Raw genomic sequence first — 17951 nt, 5'->3', positions numbered from 1 at the left:
TATCTATCTATCTATCTATCTATCTATATGAATATAAATAATGAATCGTAATTTACTGTTGTATGAAAGCCTTCTTTTTAATAGATTGCAATCATATCCATGTGCACGAATGTCTTTTTTTGTCTCTGATGGATCGCCCAATGTTTGCTCTAAATAGAAGGCTAAAAAGCCCTTCTTTGTTAACCATCCTTTCTCGTTAGCACCAAATCGTTTCCCCATTTGTTCTATAAACGAAGAAGGTGGATGCTGTCCATTTGTTGAAAATACAAAGAAATCAAGTTCTTCAGGACTTAAACAATCATCACCGTCTTTATCAAATTTAGTAAATATTTCGAATAAAACATTTAATAATTCTGGTGAAAGGTTATCGTTCACTAATAAAGGTAAAGCTTTATGATCTCCGTTATATCCTTGCATGATAGATAATATTTCTGTTTCCAATTCTAATACATAAAGTCATATTAAAACATCTGTTATATATTTATTTATTTATTTATTTATTTATTTACCATCAAAAGGCTCGAATTCTGAATCTACCATTCTGCCAATATCTAATATATCCAATGCATCCTCTAATTGATTCATAATAAATAAAATAAAACCTAGAATATAGTAACAGCCTGCATGACTTGGAAACATATCTATCAAACCATCTCATAAATAAACAATTCACTCACTCACTGTCACTCTCACTCTCACTGTCACTCTCATTGTCACTCTCATTGTCACTCTCATTATCACTCTCATTGTCACTCTCTCTCTCTCTCTTTCCTTCCTTCTTTTTGGGCTATTATCAATTACTATGCGTGATAAGAAGGCTCTTTTTTATACTCTACCTAATATCCAAAACATTTTAGATGCAACTTGTGATAATATCGAATAATTCATATCATCTTGAATTGTAGTTAAATATTTCCGAGAATCCTCATATTCTTTATTTGCTTGATCCAGTAGGACTTCATCATCGGCTTCATGAATAGAGCTATGCTTTGTTATATAATATGACAGCCAATTCTCTGGTCTTTGTTTGAATCTCTTTGTTAAATCCCCTGCCAGATCTAAGCCTGTCGAATTTGTAAACAGTTGATATAGTTTAAAAATATCACCAAAATCATGTACAGTCTTCCTATATAAAATTATTTATAAAATGAACTTGTTATATACTTGTGGATGATATTGAACCATTTACCTTTCCCAAAAGCTTTCATTATCTAATAGTAGTTTATAGTATCTTCTTGAACTTGAACTTAATTCAATTATATCCCTTGGATTTAAATAAAGTGCAATGCATTCTATGATATTTTGTGAAAGTTTGTTTATTGACATTTTTTAAAAAATAAAAAAATAAAATAAATAAATAAAATAAAAAAGAAAAAAAAATAAAAATAAAAATAAAAATAAAAAATAAAAAATAAAAATAAAAAACAGAAAAGAAAAATAAATAATAACAAAAAAAAGGTCATGATGTAGTATAATTATTTCAGCAGCAGTCTAGGAATTTCTCTTAATAGGAGTTTCAAAAAAAAAAAAACTATCCTAATAAGGGTGTTCTTTCACTCAAGCGACGTGTCCAAGAACTAAATCGTCTATTTAGTTTTTCTAACCAATTTGGAATCAAGGTACGAGCTACTGAACTTGAAAGAATACCAACAGTAATTAACAAAATAGTATGTATAGTATCATTATCTGTCGAAAAAATAGATGCACCTAGAAGAAGCCTTTTTTTTAAAAAAAAAAAAAAAAAAAAAAAAAGTTAAGAATGACGAAACTGAAACAAAATTTGAATTTTTTTTTTTTTTTTGGTCTTGTTAGTTTTACCATGCAGTTGCTAAAGCGTGTATCCAATCTTTTCTATGCGAGTAATCGATCAAATGAAGAGAGATAAAGCCAATAATAACAATTATAAGAATATGAATCTATTATATAAAGAGTTGATATACTACTTTTTTTTAAAGGAAAAAAAAAGATGGTACATACTAGAATATTAAAATAACTTTTGAATAACTGAATTATTTGCCAAAGCGTAATAAATGTTGAATAAGAAGTAAAAATTGAGAAAGGTGCATTGATAAAAGCATGGTCTACACTATTATTTCTAGGGGATATTTATCAAGTCGATGGTATATAACCAAGAGTGCAGCTAATTGCCAAAGTAGCCCAATAAAGGCGAATAGATTCATATTAAAAAACTAGGTATACATTATATAGAGTGTAAGTAGAGCTATAGAGATGCATGTTAGTTGTATATACAAACCCATAAATATGCAATAGAGCTATTCATGATAGCAACTAAAAGATACCAATATCCAATAGCCTCATATACATCTATATTCAAATATTAGCTATTTTAATCATATAAATTTATATATGTATAAAACTACCCTTAGGTGAGCTTGGTAAATATTGATAAATCGTAAATCCAATTAATAATAATTGCAAAATGCTTATCAAGACAATATTAAAGTCTTTAGGACCAATTTCATAAGAATGTTTCAGGAACCTTTTTTTCAATCAAATTAAACGTAAAATAATAGATGTGTATTTACTATTATATTACCAGTTAAAACATACAAATCCCTGAGTGGTAATCAATAATAAAGTAGCAAAAGTATTTGCAAGTTTAAGCTTTATGCTAGTCATTGTTTTAATTATACAAGAAGAAGAAGAACCAAAATATTTTTCTGCGTAAAGAATAATAATAAAAAACTTTTCTATTGTACAACAAAGACTTTTGTTACAGTATATCTCCTTTTTTGTAACAATGAGCGGAAGGGAACCTCTCTGAGGAGAAGAAGATGAGTATAAACAGAGTAAAGTCATACCTATATGTTACCAGATAATAAGTGTTAATCAGTATATACAGCTTTAGTTAAAAAAGATATCATCGCTAGTAGTTGTGTATACAAGTATACTCGAGGTACAAAATAGATAAGAACAATAACTGTTAGAACAGTACATTTGATTAAATCAAGCTATTTTTTTTTGAACATCTTTAATTAACAAGGGTGAAAAAAGTAACTTATACAAGCATCTATCGCCCTATTAAGATAGACATTGTTTCATATAAGGAACTAAGCTTTGATTCGTACTCATTAGTTACATGACCTCTATAGTGCAACATGGAAAAGCAGGCTTCAAATAATAAAGTATAGAGATCTTTACTCACTATCTGATTGATCGTTTGTAGTCTTTATTGCTAAAGATACATCAAATCTATGCTGTATTCAGATTTTGCATCATACTTTTTTACAACTTTATCTATTTGTCATTTTTAACTATTAGGTAACAAAGAATCTTCTTGAATTATTCCTCCATTACCTATTTAAATCATATTGCTGTTATTAACATAGAAAAAAAATAAAATAAAATAAAAATGATTAGCGTATATACTTTACTACCTTAATGGTGTTAAGTGACGATATTAATTAATAGACAGTTGTTAGCTATTATGGAATAACCTTTGCTTGAGTTTGTAGGTGCTTCGTGCCTTTTGAATTAGTGTTTGTAATCTTTGAATACAAATTTTATGACTTTTAAATTCGCTTTTTGCTGATCTAGATGACTGTCATGTTTACTCAAATAATTTGCACATCTTAATACTGATAAACATTGACTTGAAGTTAATGATGACAATCCCGACTATTGGCAATGACCTTTTTTTTTTTTTTTTTTTTTTTTTTTTGCTACCACCATGTGGTATCATGTTGTTCTGACTATCATAAAAAAAAAAAAAAAAAGATTGATCATGCTGATAAAATCGACAAATAAGGAAAATCATAAAACTTCGGTACCGGAATCATTTTTGCTACTTGTTTTTTCTTCTTCTTTTATTGTAATGTCTACGTCTTTTAAATTACCTTATGGTTATATGAATGCTCCTTCATGGCCAGCTCTTTATTGGCCATTTAATGGAGCATTTGATCCATTTGCTCTAGTTGCTGACATTCCACATTCACTTTATTATCTACAAGGTTAGAATCTAATGATTAACAATTATGAAAATGCATCTAACAAAAAGAATAAAAAAACTGTAGATATTTGGCGATTTACTATGATTTGGTCATTAATATTATCTTTGGGAGTCTATCTACCAGCAGGTAACAAATAATAGTAATAAACTCCTCCACAAGTTATCCTATGTATAGGAGACAACTAATAAGTTTTATTTATTTTTTTCTTTTTTTTTTTTTTTTTTTTTTTTTTTTTTTTTTAGGAATTTGGGCTTTTATTATGCTAACAAAATCTCACACGCTAAAATGGTATGTATCGATTATAATACCTTTTGTATTTGTATTGGGTGGATCTATAGCATCATTTGCTATTGGTAGTGTTATGGGTAAGTCAATGATAAGCCAACTGTATTGACTATAGTTTATTTATTCTGTAATTCGATACGTTTAGGCGTTGCATTGGCCTTTGTCTATAATGCTGGATTCTTTGTTATGTCTACTTGGATTCCATTTTTATGGTCTTTAATTCATGTTTTGGTTGTAGTTGTAGGATCCTATTCAACTATTACTGCTATTCTTTAAATATACCCTCTTCTTTTCTATTCTGTTCTATTCTATTCTACTCTATTTTTTTTAAATATATAAACTTCTAAAGTATGTTTGAGTCATTAGATTGATCGATTTAGTACCGCCCCCACCCCCTTTTTTTTTTTTAATTTACTACGTTTACTGAAGAATTACCACAGTATATAAGCTTTCTTATATCCTAATGCATAATAAAAAGGTACAGTAATATTCATATTTTGATTTTATGCTTTTTCACCAGTTATTAATGATAATTATATTTTAAAAGAAGGAGCCCATAAAACCAGTTATGGTCAATAAAGAGAAAAACAAAACAAAACAGTGTATACAGAAATAAATTATCAAATTAATATATTAAAAGGGGGGGGGAATCATATATTTATAGGGTAAAATTATTATAATCTAGAAACTCATTAATGGTGTATGTTGAGTACCCTTAGGATATACAATCAATGTAGATATAAATAAGCCAACTGATATACCAATAGAAGTTTCAATCATACTCAAAGCGAAACCTGCACCTTGATTTGCATATTCACTTGCTCCAGAATTATCAAAAAAACCTAATGCTGCTTTCAAGCCTAAAGAAAACATATGAATATAATCTATGTTCTATTTGAAATATTTATTTATAAAAATACTTTACCTAAGCTACCAGGAACTAAATAAAAGACCTACATGTATATATAAATATATACTTTGTAAGAAATTATACTTTTATATATTGAATTCTACTTACACCAACAATAACAGCATCTAAAGACATCTTGCCCGTAATCTTGGTCAACAAATTTCCTAATAGTCCTACCACAAATGCTGGCACAACCTGTAAGACTTGACTTGGAGCATTAGCATGACATGCTAAAGCCCAATTCGCCACAAATCCGCTTGAAGCTACAATGATCATGATTGGCCATCTCGGCAATCTTGCTCTTAAATAGATACAATAGGCAACAGCAAATAGTGGGACAGTCAGGAAATAATAGGCCTGTGGTATAATTGTAACACACGTTGTTGCCTTAATTGCATCTACACAAGCCTGTGCCTCCCCCTGTGCTGAAATCGATTCGGGATTAATAGTCGCAAATATCTCTGAGCCCATTTCAATCCCATAACCTAATAAGAAGGAATATATAATGGTATAGACAATACGAACTGCTCCGCAAACAAGCTGACGGGAGACAAGCTCAACTAGTGCAACCGCCATAGAATAACCAGGTAAGATAATAACAAATGATGCAAACGCAACTGGTGTAAAACAAAATCCATATCTCCACACAGCTATTTTTTTTTTAAAAAAAAAAATCAGTCATGCAAAATAAATTTGATCCCCTTTTTTTTTTACCTCTTGAAACAAATCCAACAAATACACATACAGTAATTTCCCAAATAGGTTGAAAACTAATATAGCGTCCAGTAAACAATTCATAAGTGGCAAAGATAACTAATATATGATTAAAAATACATAAAAGAGGTTAAAATAATAATAATCAAACGATATTATACACTTTTTTTTTTTTTAAAAAAATACTTTACTTGCTAGAGCTGCTGATAAACCACCTTCTTTGAATTGTCCTCCATAAAACATCACACATGCACAAAAGCTTGCCAAGGCGTAAATGAAAGGATTTAACCAGATTGGAAAAAATGGAGGTTCATTTGTTACCTTATCAATAAATTCTAATGCTTCATCCACCGTCACTTCACCATGCGACACTAATCTTTCTAATCTAAAAATCTCTCCTAATTTATGCATATCAAATGATTGCGAGCTCCTCACGAAATGCGTCTCTGTCGTATGTGTAGCGGGATCAAAGAAGGTCAAGAACATGACATTGGGTATATAAACATATTCGGCTTGAACGCCTAACGTCTTTGAGACCTCTCTCAAGATATACTCAAGACGATGTGCGGGTGCACCATAGAGCATCAAGCACTTGACAAGTTTCAAGAGGAACTCATGTCTCTGAAGGATATTGGCAATTTCAAAAGTGATCTTGATACGGTCCTGAAGCGTGATGGGCTCAAATTGAGAAGCATTTGTAGCCAGACTATCGAATGAAGAGCGACGAGAAAGGTTTTTAACAGAATTCACTTGGCGTTGTTGAGGTAAATCAGGAACAAGATGATTCGCGGTCGTGATGGCACTAAGCCAACTGGAGGGACGATGTTGTAACTTGGGTCGCATGTGTGGTACGATTAAACTCTCTGTGCTCATTGATTGTACTTTGAAATTGTACATTGATGCCGGCTTTTTGTGTACATTCTTCTTCTTCTTTTCTTTGTTCTTGGTTTTCTTTCCTTTCGGTTTAACCGGTTTTTGTTTTCGTTTCATCGACTGACGACGTTGTTGTGCGTCTAATTTCATGAGACTAGATAGAACACTACCACCACCAACTCCTACTCCTACTCCTCCTCCAATAGGATAATGGTGTGTGGTGGTATCTTGCAGTTCAATATCCGTGTTATTATTCTCTGGTAGTGAGGGATGTCGTTGATAGTCCCTTGTAGTAGGCGATGCTGCATTAAGTAAGTTTTCAACAAGGTATCCTGCCTCTTGAATATGTTTGGGAAATTGACAATGACGATCTTGAGCTTCAGCTTGATCTAGTGCAGCCTCGACAAGGGTACCAGCTGAATCGGATCGTTTCGTGTTATGTTGTTGATGATCTAACTTTGGTCCAATGTTGGCAGAAGAAGCATCTGATACTTCTTCTTCTTCCTCTACATCATTTTCAGAAATAACACTAATCATACTAGAAGGTTGACTATTGGGTATACTGATTTTCGTTTCGATTTGATCTATAGTCGGGCTTTTGATCTCTTGACTTCCATTTGAAGTGACAAGTTGAATTTTCGGTAATAATGGCCATGAGTTTCTTAATTGTTGTGAAGCAGATCGAGGACTTGAGATAAGTAATTCAGGTTCATTGTTATTATTATTACTAGTAGTAGTAGTAGTAGTAGTTGAGACTGTTAAAGAAGGACGATTATTTGAATCCCCCATAATTCTAATTTGAGAAGAAGAAACAAAAAAAAATTTGGATAGCTCACCAAAAAATTGAAAGTCTAAGGAGGTAAATTAAAAAAAGAAGAAAAAGAAAAGAGATGAGAAATGAAAAAATGGGAAAGAAATAGACCCTGCGTCGCATTGTACTGGAATGTCATTTATTAAAGATTGATCGGAAATAAAAAGAGAGATGATGTCTAAAATAGAAAAATCATCAAATAAGAAAAAGGCGGGAAAGAAAAAAAAATAAATAAATAGGTGTAGTCCATTAGGAGGGTAACAATAAATTTAAAACTAACGAGTAATGAATAATTATGATGATGACCCCGCTTTTAGCTATGATGTCATGCAAATATACTTTTCACTTTGTTAGAATAGATTTTACGATTCTAATATGAAGAAGACAGTAAGTTAATAAATAAACATACCTGTCATTCTCATTTCAAATAGTCTTTTTATTTTGTTCTATGAATTAAAAAATAATCTTCTTTTAACAATCCATTTCTTGTGTGACGAATATGATGAATGTGTGTGCAATCTACTTTTTTTATTTTTTTTTTATTTTTAGCTTCTTATTCCCTCTCTATCTCCGTATTAGCTTATCCTTGTCTGCACATTTCTTTAATACTTTCAAGGATATATATATATATGAATATATCTTTGTCTTGTACTGCTCTGCTTTTTAAATGTATGTTCTTTTTTTTTTTTATGGATAAAAATTGTGGGATCACAGCTAACCTCGTGTAGCATAGTTGAGTCAGAGTAACACCGTTGGCAACTTTATACTAATTAACCTTTAGTAGAAGAAAGCCTGATTTAAGAAAACTTTTGAGCCTTTAAATAGTATAAATAAAATAAGGAAGTTCATATAACTCAAATCCATTATTAGTCACTGACCATTTACTTTGTGCATGAATACAAGAACTTTGTTATAAACTAAGATAGGTACTTATGCAATACCATCATAGGAATAACTTAGTACTTTATATATATGTTTATATATAAAAGATTTACATAGCAAATCTGTTAAGTATCTTTTTATAAAAGAAAAGATTGACACCTTTGACTTGAAATTCATGCTATGGAATATTTTAAATAGATGCAATATCAAAGAAATATATTTTGCAATCATTTACAGTAACGCAATAATAGTATTGCAGTTGTTTTCCTGTCTTTATATAAACTTTATTTTCTTGATATGATTATTAGAGCTATTGCAGTCAAATATTTAGGACTGGTAAAGAGATACTTTATTTTACTATGGCAGAAAAGAATCTTTAGATAAAGAATTATAAATCGAGCTTCTGACGATCGAATGGCTTATAAAGCTGAAACTGGATTGCAATCTTCGTTGATGTAGTACGTGTCTTCTTTTATCACTTTTATTTTTAGGTTCTCCAAAATTACCGGAGATCAATAGATGCGACGTACACCTTTTTGTTTTCCAGAATCCTCTCCGCCCAAAGGCATTTGTTTCTATTTCAAATTATTATATTTAGTACAAAATTTTATTTTAAATTAATTAGCACACATTGTACCATTCTCTTTCTTTTTTTTTTTTTTGAAGTCTGTACTTGATATCAGATCCAAATTGCTTAACCTAGTTAAACTTGGTAGGATAATGTGGATAATAATAGCAGCTGTAACTCTGACTAACAAAAGCAAGCTCTACTCTTTTTCCTCTTCTTCTTCTTCTTTTATTTCATCAACTCCATGTCTTGATATGTTTCGTATACATTCCAAATAAAATGGACTCCTCAATTACTAAATGTGTATTGACTATTGACGTAAATAATTTGATATCAGCCAATTGTGTAAAAACGGCTAGAAACAAAGATATCACTAGAATATTCTTCAATATCAACGCCTAAAGGCCTTTATACATATTCAAGTTTAATCTGTGTTTGCTCATGAAGGAGGAATCAATTCCTTTGTACATACATATAAATATATATATCACCCAAAATTAAAACAGTTTCTTGAGATAGTCAACTTACGCAACAGAGCCAATACTTCTTTCAAATATCCTGCTATTGACAATCATTGATTATTGCTTTCTAGTATGAAAATTGAAGCATATTTACAAAAACGTTTTTTTTTCTTTTTTACTTTTCAAGAATGTATTACGGAAACTCAAGCACAATTTAAAGAAGGAAATAATTGTTTTCCTTTAAAATACACAGATACAATGGAGTTGTAATTCTTTTTTTCCCCCTTTATCTTCTTTATATGATACAGTTTCAAAAAAAAAAAAAGACTCTCTCCCTTTAGAAAGATGTCAAGAAAAAAAGGAAGAGTTTTATTGTTATTATTATTTTATAGAAAATACAAGCGTAGTTCAGAGAGAATATAACATATTTTCGGTTTTTGTCTTATTCAATATTAGTATTTTTTTTTTTGGTGGTTTGCTACTATTGATAAATATATCAGCCAAGTTAATAAAATAGTAGTACTTCTACAAACTAAAACAAAAATTGGTCATTGGTAGAAGAAGACAGTACGGAATTTTAAAATTATTAGTTTCAAAGGCAGCAGTTTGCACAATAAAAAAAAAAAAAAGCTAAAATTTGAAGTCATTTCACATACAAAATTTTTACTATCCTCTTTATTTTAATTATCTATCATGTCCAATAGTTTCTGGGGTAAATAAATATTATAGAAAAAAAAAAAAAAGATCTCCAATTCAAAAGTTAATCTTTGTGTTAATTTTGTTTTTTTATTTTTTTTATCATAATACAAAGGTCATCGTATGAATCCTGGTGATACCTTTCCAATCACACATTCAGGTATTCATCGATTAAGCCAGGTAAATTGAATAATTTGCTTTTTTTTTTTTTTTTTTTTTTTTTCTATATGCATCTTCATGTTGGTATTCAAAGATTAAATAGGTATCCTTAGGTGAAAACCCAAAGGAAGGTAAAACAGTACTCAAGGTAAAAGCTAAAGGACATACTTTTGTATTATGTACACTGATTAAAGATGAGGTATGCAAAAAAAAAAAAAAAAAAAGAAAAGAAAAGAAAAGGCTTTAATATGATCTTTTTAGGTTGAACATCAAATGTTATCACAATGCTTTATTACAGAAGATGAGGCCACTTTGATAGTTACTGGTGCAAAGTAAGCAATAATCATTTTAATCTTGATATAAGGAATTTTGTGTTTAGCTTTCATTCATTTAATCTAATCTCACTCTCTTTTTTAAGTTCTGTTAACTTGATTGGAACAATAGAAAAATATGAAATGGAAGATTCTTCAGAAGGTGATGAAGAAAACGAGTTGGAAACTTTGACAGGCGCACCACGTTATGCCAATTATCTTAGTGATTTATTAGGTCCTGATTTACCTGATGAAGATGAGGATGAATATGAAGATGAGATGGAGGAAATGGATGAATTTGGAACGTTAGCCTTTAGAGATCCTACTGATAATTCATTTTTGGGCGGTTTTGAATTACGCCATTTCAATCTTGCACCTCAAGTACCTGGATTTGAACGGGTTAATTTGAGAGAACAAGAAGAGTCAGTCGAAGATACTCTTTTACAGTAAGCTTATTATTATTATTATTATCCAATCCATTTAATCGTTCTATTTCTTTGTAGTGACAATATTGCTAAAGGATTAGTGAATGCACTTATTAATAGTGGGGACGAGTTTCAAATAAAAAAAGGAAAAGAGTTCCTCAGGAAGTTAAAAAGACAAAGTAAACAACGAAAATCATTATACCAAAAAAAGAAAGGTGGAAAATAATGTACATATTTCAATTTAATTACATAATAAAAAAGTTTGGTTCGTTATTCTATCAAGTCATAAAAGATATACATTTCAAACATCAACTATGATATACGTCTTGGAAGTTTAATTTCTCTTTATCTCGGAAATAAAGAAAACTGAACATACTAGCAAAGAGCTTTTTTTTTTTCGAGATGATATAGCTCTTCAATACGTATATATGAAGCTCTTTATAAGTTAATATAATGAAGCTTCCATGTTAAAATTAATTATTATACATATTTATTTCTTTATAACATATATAGCTACATATGAGAATAACACTATAATAGGATTAAGAGATACTTTCTTTTGGTACTTTAATATATACAAATATATATGTCAATATGCATTGTTATAAACATATCAAGGGCTGTTGTGCTAATCAGAATTCAGATACATTTCTTCGGTAACTAACACTACATCACCAACAGAGATCATAGTTGATCCGTGTTGACTTTGATTATTTTGTAATGGAACGTATCGAGGTATTCTAGACGGGAAACGATAATATCTTAGATGTGGTGAATAGTGGTAATAAATGGCATGCTGTTGCTGTTGTTGTTGTTGTTGTAGCTGAGGATTTGATTCAGCTCTATCTTCAATATGAGCTTGACTCTCATTCAGCATCATTTCACGAATTCGTTCCGGGCTTAAAGAAGGCATAACAGAAGATAAGAGATCTGAAAAAAGAAAAAGAAAAAAAAAACGAATATAGATATATATAAGTAAGTTATTCATTTTACATAGTCATAGATGTATAGTGCCAATTTTTTTTTTTTTTATGGGATATGTTTGACTGACTTGTTAAATATTACAAGGCTATTTTAGAGCAAATGAATATCAAAGACATAAGCACATCGAATTTGAAGCTTATATTTACAAATAACAAAATGTTAATTTATCTGTTCATAAGAAATAGATAGTTATCTTTACTACAAACTAATTTGTTTCTTAGGACTAAAAAGGATTACAATTCTTCTTTTTTATATAACATCCATGTATACAGGCTTGCTATAATTTTATTTATTTTGCAATAATTGAGCGTATATTCCTCTATTTATTCAAGTCTAATTCGTTTTAGTGGCTGCATTCTTTCCTCTAGTTATCAAGTAATCTACTTCAACTTCTTTTGTTAAAGGGATTACCCATTGTTCATATAGATCAACAACTACATCAACAGGAATGCGTAAATGTTTACTTGTACCCTCTTGTGCCTCATCTAGTGTTTGACCATAGACTAACGCTTTTCGACGCAATCTCTGTAGCACTTGTTTTTCCACTGTCTTATTTGTTAATAATTCATTAATCTTTACTCGATCTTCAATCAAAGCCAGTTGAATATATTCATCAGGATTAGATCTAAATTTTGATTCTGCAATAAATTTACCTAATTGTATATGTGTGTATGTATATGTGTATATGTGTATATGTGTATGTATGTATGTATGTATGTATGTGTATGTTGTGTAAGTGATATTGTGAACAGATCATACAATAGGAGAGATTATTTTACCAAAGTGAATACGTTTACTTAATGCTTGAAGTGCTTCAATATCTTTTGTAACTGCGCTTCCATAGTTCTTATCATCAGAGTTTTCACAAATTGCAGGAGTAATACAGTTTACGTACATGGACATAATTTTGTCGTTTACATTAATAGTGTTAGGTTCAAGAAATTTTGTATATTCCAAAGGAGGAAGAATAGGTTCAGGTAACGGTGATGTAAATGCATATTCATCTGGACTAAAGATTAAAATATTCACTCAGTATACTTACAAACATGTGTGTGTAAAGGATCTTTATTCTATTTTTTTTTTCACCTTGTATATCTACGAACTTTTGCTACAAGAAAAAAAAAATCAATAAGAAATGATATATAAACTTGACTATTTGAACAAACCATGAACTTTTTCTGTTTCCCAGAGAAAATACTCCAAAAAGTTTTTATCTCCAGTTGCACCTTTAAACTCCAAAGCACCGTTAACATAAACACAAGGATTTAAAGCAAATTGAGCTCTTTCAATAAGTGCTAAGTAATAATAATTATGAGCCTATTTTATTTCATTTTATTTTTGCTTGTTTGTAATAAATCAAATTTGTAGAATCACCAAAGATAATCGTGTCTTCTAAACGAATTAATGTACTGCGAAGTTTATCTAAACTATAAGAATCAATTGACATTTTATTCAAGGGAAAAAAAAAGTGAAAAAGAAGACGAGTAATAAATCGAAAATAATTTATTAATGTGTCTGTTTTAATTTGAGTTATTCTGAGTCATTCTTTATTCTGAGTTTTTTTTTTTTTTTTTTTTTTTTTTTTTTTTTTTGTATGTATGTATCTATTTGAATGTACATTAAAGGGCGGCTACTGTCTTCTGATATCAAGAGGAGGAGAGTGTTAAATACTATCCTATCTAAAACTATTGTTGTAGTGCAGCTTATGCTGGTTATCTTTAATCAGATAACATCAGATGCCTAAGGTTTTTTTTTTTCTTCCAAAGATTTGCAACGTGACTGTTATTAATGCACACATTGAATATATTTGTTGATATTCTTTGGCTATTGAGACTTCAATTTACATATTATTTGATATCCAAGCTGAGGTTATTTTAATATTCAAGGTAGAATATATAATATGACGTACATACGCTAGGATAATAATCCCTGTTTGAGTCATGCTATTTTGAATAAAGACTGTAACTACGAAAGAGCTAATCATAAAAAAAAAGTGCTTTTTGTTTATTCGGATAGACCAAGGACAGTATCTGGTTTTTAGGTCAAATAACGTATTGCTTGTATGTAAAAAAAAAAAAGAATATATATTTGTATATATTCAATATTATGCATAATACTCAATGAGATTGATTTTTTCGTTGGGCTTCTTTTAACTGTCATTTGCTAATCAATACTACGCTATTCCTCGGTCTATTTAAATAATATAGATCTAACTTTGGGTATTACAGGACACATTTGACTATTAAAAGAATAGTGCTGTGTTTTAAGTCTTATAACTAGAAAGTTTAGCGTGATTTTATATTATTTTTTCGTAAAATATATAATATATTTCCAAGTCTTTGTGTGCTTGGGTTATTGTATTTATTTGTTAACTATGAAGCAATTCTTAATGTAATATATAAATATTGGCTAATGCTTGCTTTATATAGATCTTTATCAATCCCTTGAACAAATTATTAATTTGAAACTTATTGTGTTTCATTTCTAATATCCAAAAAAAAAAGTGGTTGCATATTAAATACAATACTCTAAAAGATTACCTGTTTGAAATGTACAGAAGAAGACTAGTATTTCACCAGCTTGAAAACGAGTCATTTCCATAAATATCTCAGTAGCAACAAGACTTGCCTATTTAAAAGAAAAAAAAAAAAGTTAATTAGACACCGACACATCGCACTGTTGAGTTGAAATGAAAGTAAGCGTAAAAATGTAACTTTGCGACTGATCAGCAGTAAAACAAAATAAAATAAAAATAATTCGCTTAGTATTTAATTGTTTATTCTAAATCTTTATAGAATTTGCAGCTTTGGTTTTATTTTCTTTTAGCGAGGAATTGAAAATAACTTGTTAAAGTTATGCGACTTTTTTTTTTTTTATATATATTGTCTGATCAAATACATGAAACCCAAAAAAAAAAAAAATGCAACATTATTGGTAAAAACCAATAATAAAACTCCTTCTTTCGCTTTGAATAAACCAATATAAATAGCTGTGGCTTATTAATCACATCATTGTATTGTTATTCATTCTTTTTCTTTTCTTTTTTTCTCTATCTCTCTCTCTCTCCTCCTCCCATATATTTAATTTATTATCAAAATGGATATCTATCCAATAGATGACATTTCACCACCTGCCACACCACCAACGTTTACTTATAATGCTATTCAACGAAACCTAGCTACAGCTTCTACTCGATCCACTCAAAGACAACGAAGAACATCAATGATGGACCTTAATTCTGAATTTCAATTTGATGAAGACCAACTTCTTCATCTTCGACAACTGAAACAGTCCTTTCAACAACTCACACCGAAACAAAAGCAATACTTTTTACATGAGATAATCAACAGTTGTGATAATTCTCAACTAACTTATCTTAATGACCTTATTGCCCCAAGACTTAAAATTGATTTCCTAAAAGAATTACCGATTGAAATCTCTTTACACATCTTGACATTTATTGATGATCCTAAAACATTAGCAAGAGCTGCCTGTGTATCAACTCTTTGGAATTCATTATTAAAGGATGAGGCAACTTGGAAAACATTATGCATGAAGCATCAATATCGTAGACGTAATTCTAGTATTTGTGGTGGTGAGCTCTTAGAGCCCCCTAGTCAACGTCGAAACTTTTCTTATCGTGAATATTTTAAGAGAAAATATAATATTGCCTCTGCTTGGGCACATGGAGGTGGTAAAGTAAAGGTGGTAGAAGAAGGGTTTGGAGAAGGTTTGGTCACTTCTTTACAATACGATAGTAAATTTATTGTTGTCGGTTGTGATAATCATCGTATTGAGGTCTTTGATGCAAATACAGCCGAGAAAATACGGACTTTAGAAGGGCATGAAGGCGGCGTATGGGCACTCCATTTCAAAGGCGGTGAGAAGTATGACCCAGGTCGTATCTTAGTTACAGGCGGCTGCGATAGGTATAAAAAAAAAACAAAAAAACATAAAAAAAAAAAGAGAGAGAAGACGGGGAAAAGGTGACATCATGATACATGTAATAATAATATAATAACATAATATATTTTAGAGATGTGCGTGTATGGAACTTGGATACTGGAGAGCTATTACATGTGTTACGTGGCCATAACTCAACTGTAAGATGCTTAAAAATGAAAGATAAAAGAATTGCAGTAACAGGTTCAAGAGATACAACAATTCGAGTATGGGATATTCAACGAGGTGCTTTGATACATGTCCTATTAGGACATCAAGCTTCTGTACGATGCATGGAAATTTCAGGCCATATTGTTGTCTCGGGTTCTTATGACTCTACAGCACGTGTATGGGATTTACGTACAGGTCGATGTCTTCATGTTCTTGCAGGTCATTATACACAAATTTATTCAATTGCCTTTGATGGCCACAAGGTTGTTACCGGCTCTCTTGATTCTAATATCCGAGTTTGGTCAGCGGAGACAGGTCAATGTTTAGCCACTTTACATGGTCATACTTCATTAGTAGGACAATTACAGTTATCGGGTTCTACATTAGTTAGTGGTGGCTCGGATGGTTGTTTACGTGTCTGGGACCTTCAACATTATGAATGTATTCATCAAATATCAGCCCATGATAATTCAGTAACTTGCCTTCAATTTGATGACCGACGTATGATGAGTGCAGGTAATGATGGTCGTATCAAGTTATGGGATATAAAACAAGGTCGTTTAATTCGTACTTTTACTCAACCTGCAAAGACAGTTTGGAAGATACAATTTACAGAAACAAAGGCTGTAGTTGTTATGCAACGTAAAGTATCACCTAATTCAGAAGAAGGAAGAACAGTGATGGAAGTTCATGATTTTGATGTAGAAGATGAAGAGGATTACAATCCAATTTCTACTAAAATGCTTATAGATACCAATTAGTTTATTTGTTTTTTTTTTCCTACTATTTAACAGTATATAAATATATTCCTTTTTTCCCCCTCCTTCCTTGTATTATATTGTTTATTATTTAATAAATTGAATGTTATTAAAATATTTAATAAAGTTCTTTTTCTAATATCTTTTACTACTGCCACCAAGACTCCCTATATGCTAATTATGAAGCGTTATATATAAAAAGAAAAATATTAACTATTTTACTGGGTGATCAAATGCAAACCACCAAACGAGAAGAGCAAGAATTATAGATAGGATAATTGTAATACTAAAACAGCACCATCGTTTCTATATGTTATAACATGTGTATATATAATACGAATTTTTACTTTTTTCTTTCTTTCTTTAATATACTAACTTACTATTCTAGATGATTTTGCAAGTACAATGGCTTTATCAAGATGTTTAATACCATGTTCTAAATCGACCTGAGTATCCTCTACATTATTCTTGATTTGCTCTATGACCTGATCTTGCTTCTCAACTGTTATTTGCATATCCTCAAATAATTGAGCTAATTCCTAAATATTTATATAATAATTAAACACGTATTTATTATACTTGGTTTATCCTATGTACTAGAATTGTGTTCTGTATTCTTTTGATATCATCATGTCGTGTCTGAACTTCAGATAAAACTGATTTTGCTTGGCTTGATTTTATCAACTAAATATTGGTAGTTATTTGCTATAATATTTATCTTTTTTTTTTTTCTTTTTTGTTATATTACACTCTGAGCAAAGATTTGATTGGATTGACCTGAATCGAGAATAGCTTCTACTTCTTCTTCGGTGATATCTTGTTTAACTATGTGTAAAATTATATGTTACATACTGTATAGGATGTGTGTGTGTGTGCGTTTTTTTTTATTTGTTTATTTATTACCAATTCTTATTTGTCTTTCAACTCTTTGTCGATATTTTTGATTAAAAGTTGCTTCTACATCTTTATATCGTTGAATACAAGTAATAAAATCCTTTTTAATTCTTGCAACCTTGTTTAATAAAAAAAA

General features: G+C 30.2%; 8 protein-coding genes across 8 annotated transcripts; 3 read left to right on the top strand and 5 right to left on the bottom strand.

Moving 5' to 3' along the window:
* Nucleotides 1-5: 5 nt before the first annotated feature.
* BX663DRAFT_462268 (uncharacterized protein) lies at nucleotides 6-1344 on the bottom strand. The gene is made up of 4 exons (XM_051523969.1): nucleotides 1190-1344; nucleotides 837-1126; nucleotides 510-641; nucleotides 6-443 (listed from the first exon to the last, which is right to left on the bottom strand). Exons 1-4 carry the CDS (start codon nucleotides 1324-1326, stop codon nucleotides 16-18), a joined length of 987 nt encoding a protein of 328 aa, XP_051378247.1. The 5' UTR covers nucleotides 1327-1344; the 3' UTR covers nucleotides 6-15.
* A 93-nt stretch (nucleotides 1345-1437) lies between these two features.
* BX663DRAFT_538620 (uncharacterized protein) lies at nucleotides 1438-2683 on the bottom strand. Its single transcript, XM_051530691.1, has 6 exons — nucleotides 2558-2683; nucleotides 2382-2500; nucleotides 2255-2325; nucleotides 2088-2189; nucleotides 1819-1916; nucleotides 1438-1718 (listed from the first exon to the last, which is right to left on the bottom strand). Exons 1-6 carry the CDS (start codon nucleotides 2638-2640, stop codon nucleotides 1532-1534), a joined length of 660 nt encoding a protein of 219 aa, XP_051378246.1. The 5' UTR covers nucleotides 2641-2683; the 3' UTR covers nucleotides 1438-1531.
* Nucleotides 2684-3835: 1152 nt separating this feature from the next.
* BX663DRAFT_443538 (uncharacterized protein) lies at nucleotides 3836-4532 on the top strand (the record flags this gene model as incomplete). The annotated part of the gene is made up of 3 exons (XM_051523574.1): nucleotides 3836-3971; nucleotides 4214-4336; nucleotides 4402-4532. 3 exons carry the CDS (start codon nucleotides 3836-3838, stop codon nucleotides 4530-4532), a joined length of 390 nt encoding a protein of 129 aa, XP_051378245.1.
* Nucleotides 4533-4652: 120 nt separating this feature from the next.
* Nucleotides 4653-6797, bottom strand: BX663DRAFT_525723 (uncharacterized protein). Its single transcript, XM_051529814.1, has 6 exons — nucleotides 6072-6797; nucleotides 5881-5979; nucleotides 5275-5816; nucleotides 5182-5209; nucleotides 4804-5116; nucleotides 4653-4734 (listed from the first exon to the last, which is right to left on the bottom strand). The coding sequence occupies exons 1-5, from the start codon at nucleotides 6775-6777 to the stop codon at nucleotides 4938-4940; spliced, it is 1554 nt and encodes a 517-aa protein (XP_051378244.1). The 5' UTR covers nucleotides 6778-6797; the 3' UTR covers nucleotides 4653-4734; nucleotides 4804-4937.
* Nucleotides 6798-10209: 3412 nt separating this feature from the next.
* BX663DRAFT_525718 (uncharacterized protein) lies at nucleotides 10210-11348 on the top strand. The gene is made up of 5 exons (XM_051529813.1): nucleotides 10210-10351; nucleotides 10434-10529; nucleotides 10592-10662; nucleotides 10749-11087; nucleotides 11145-11348. The coding sequence occupies exons 1-5, from the start codon at nucleotides 10295-10297 to the stop codon at nucleotides 11290-11292; spliced, it is 711 nt and encodes a 236-aa protein (XP_051378243.1). The 5' UTR covers nucleotides 10210-10294; the 3' UTR covers nucleotides 11293-11348.
* Nucleotides 11349-12383: 1035 nt separating this feature from the next.
* BX663DRAFT_443461 (chorismate mutase) lies at nucleotides 12384-13497 on the bottom strand (the record flags this gene model as incomplete). The annotated part of the gene is made up of 5 exons (XM_051523567.1): nucleotides 12384-12703; nucleotides 12830-13059; nucleotides 13137-13158; nucleotides 13217-13330; nucleotides 13425-13497. The coding sequence occupies 5 exons, from the start codon at nucleotides 13495-13497 to the stop codon at nucleotides 12384-12386; spliced, it is 759 nt and encodes a 252-aa protein (XP_051378242.1).
* Nucleotides 13498-15087: 1590 nt separating this feature from the next.
* BX663DRAFT_525714 (WD40-repeat-containing domain protein) lies at nucleotides 15088-17047 on the top strand. The gene is made up of 2 exons (XM_051529812.1): nucleotides 15088-15979; nucleotides 16087-17047. The coding sequence occupies exons 1-2, from the start codon at nucleotides 15147-15149 to the stop codon at nucleotides 16922-16924; spliced, it is 1671 nt and encodes a 556-aa protein (XP_051378241.1). The 5' UTR covers nucleotides 15088-15146; the 3' UTR covers nucleotides 16925-17047.
* An 87-nt stretch (nucleotides 17048-17134) lies between these two features.
* On the bottom strand, nucleotides 17135-17891 carry BX663DRAFT_443510 (t-SNARE; the record flags this gene model as incomplete). Its single annotated transcript, XM_051523573.1, has 5 exons — nucleotides 17135-17227; nucleotides 17302-17460; nucleotides 17519-17605; nucleotides 17670-17746; nucleotides 17825-17891. Coding segments are annotated over 5 exons (483 nt in total), but the record flags the coding sequence as incomplete, so codon positions are not given.
* Nucleotides 17892-17951: the final 60 nt, after the last annotated feature.

The sequence above is a fragment of the Cokeromyces recurvatus genome (assembly GCF_025118155.1).
Source record: "Cokeromyces recurvatus strain NRRL 2243 chromosome Unknown BX663scaffold_43, whole genome shotgun sequence".
Taxonomy (NCBI): domain Eukaryota; kingdom Fungi; phylum Mucoromycota; class Mucoromycetes; order Mucorales; family Mucoraceae; genus Cokeromyces; species Cokeromyces recurvatus.
The sequence above is the reverse complement of the archived record's forward strand: the minus strand, read 5'-3'. Positions and strand labels throughout refer to the sequence as shown.